This window comes from Perkinsus marinus, assembly GCF_000006405.1.
Source record: "Perkinsus marinus ATCC 50983 genomic scaffold scf_1104296954602, whole genome shotgun sequence".
NCBI lineage: Eukaryota > Perkinsozoa > Perkinsida > Perkinsidae > Perkinsus > Perkinsus marinus.
The window spans coordinates 1-999 of record NW_003208062.1 but is presented as its reverse complement, the minus strand read 5'-3'; the positions used below and the strand labels follow the sequence as shown (position 1 = coordinate 999).

General features: G+C 48.5%; 1 protein-coding gene across 1 annotated transcript; it reads right to left on the bottom strand.

Annotated features, from left to right (window-relative positions):
* Nucleotides 1–341: 341 nt before the first annotated feature.
* Nucleotides 342–848, bottom strand: Pmar_PMAR028367 (cysteine protease Cys2, putative; the record flags this gene model as incomplete). Its single annotated transcript, XM_002776044.1, has 3 exons — nucleotides 342–593; nucleotides 651–735; nucleotides 781–848. Coding segments are annotated over 3 exons (405 nt in total), but the record flags the coding sequence as incomplete, so codon positions are not given.
* Between the last annotated feature and the right edge of the window lie 151 nt (nucleotides 849–999).

Below are 999 nucleotides of genomic sequence, written 5' to 3'. Positions count from 1 at the left end.
GATGGTATAGTGGGGGACGTCACACGAAGTTTTTGTGAGACTCATAGTGTATCATGCCCTGAATACTCCCATTGGGTTACCCAATTTGAATAATGGTACGACCCAGCCCCGTTCATGAACACGAGTCGGGTCATATTTTATTGAGTCGTGAAATCAGCCACTCAGTCGCAGAGAGAAGAAGTCCTCTGGAGAGTGGAAAAGAAAAAGAAGTCGAATATTGGGTAGGTGAAACATTTTCTTGAGCTGTGTCGCTGGCTCCTGAACTGTTGGCAGAGCCAGCAATCTGACTCGAAGCCTTGGAGAAGATAAAGCCCTACACTTAGAGACGTCAGTGACTCCTCTCAATTTATGGCTGGAGTCCCCGCAAGGATCATATCGTCTATACCGCAGTCCCCTTGGACTATCTTGAAGGTGCCGTGGTCACCCCACTCTTCATTCCAGGAGTTCATAACCAGCCAGTAATCAACGCCCTTCTCGGTACCCCAGCCGATGATCTCAACAGCATGGCCCCCAAGGAATCCGCCACTTGTATGCTTGTAGACGCCTGACTTGTAGGACAAGAAGTCTTCATACACAGAGAATGCAGCTGAAGTCTGAGGAAGAATGTGGTAGATATAAAGAATGCTCGGAAATGCAGGAACAGCCCGTACTGGCCCATTGGTCATGATCTCCTTCTTGATGCTGCTTGTGCTCCCGAACCGACTCGGGAAAAGACTTTCAGTGTAGTGACGATCCCTTGAGACGACGAGTCGCGACACACAACTTTCAATCCTTCGTTACTTGTCGAAAGCAGTCCCATACTTCGCATTGGGGCAGCTGCTCGAGCACGAAGGTGTGTCGTATATTTCCTTATAAGATAGAGTCTCAGAACACATGTCGTTGCTGTCCCCCTCACTTTCGCACAAGGTTTGTAGTCGGATTCTTTTTGGTGATGAGCACATTTTGGGAAGTTGTACGGCCAACAGCCATCGGCTGCTTTCATATTTTTCTCGGGAACGA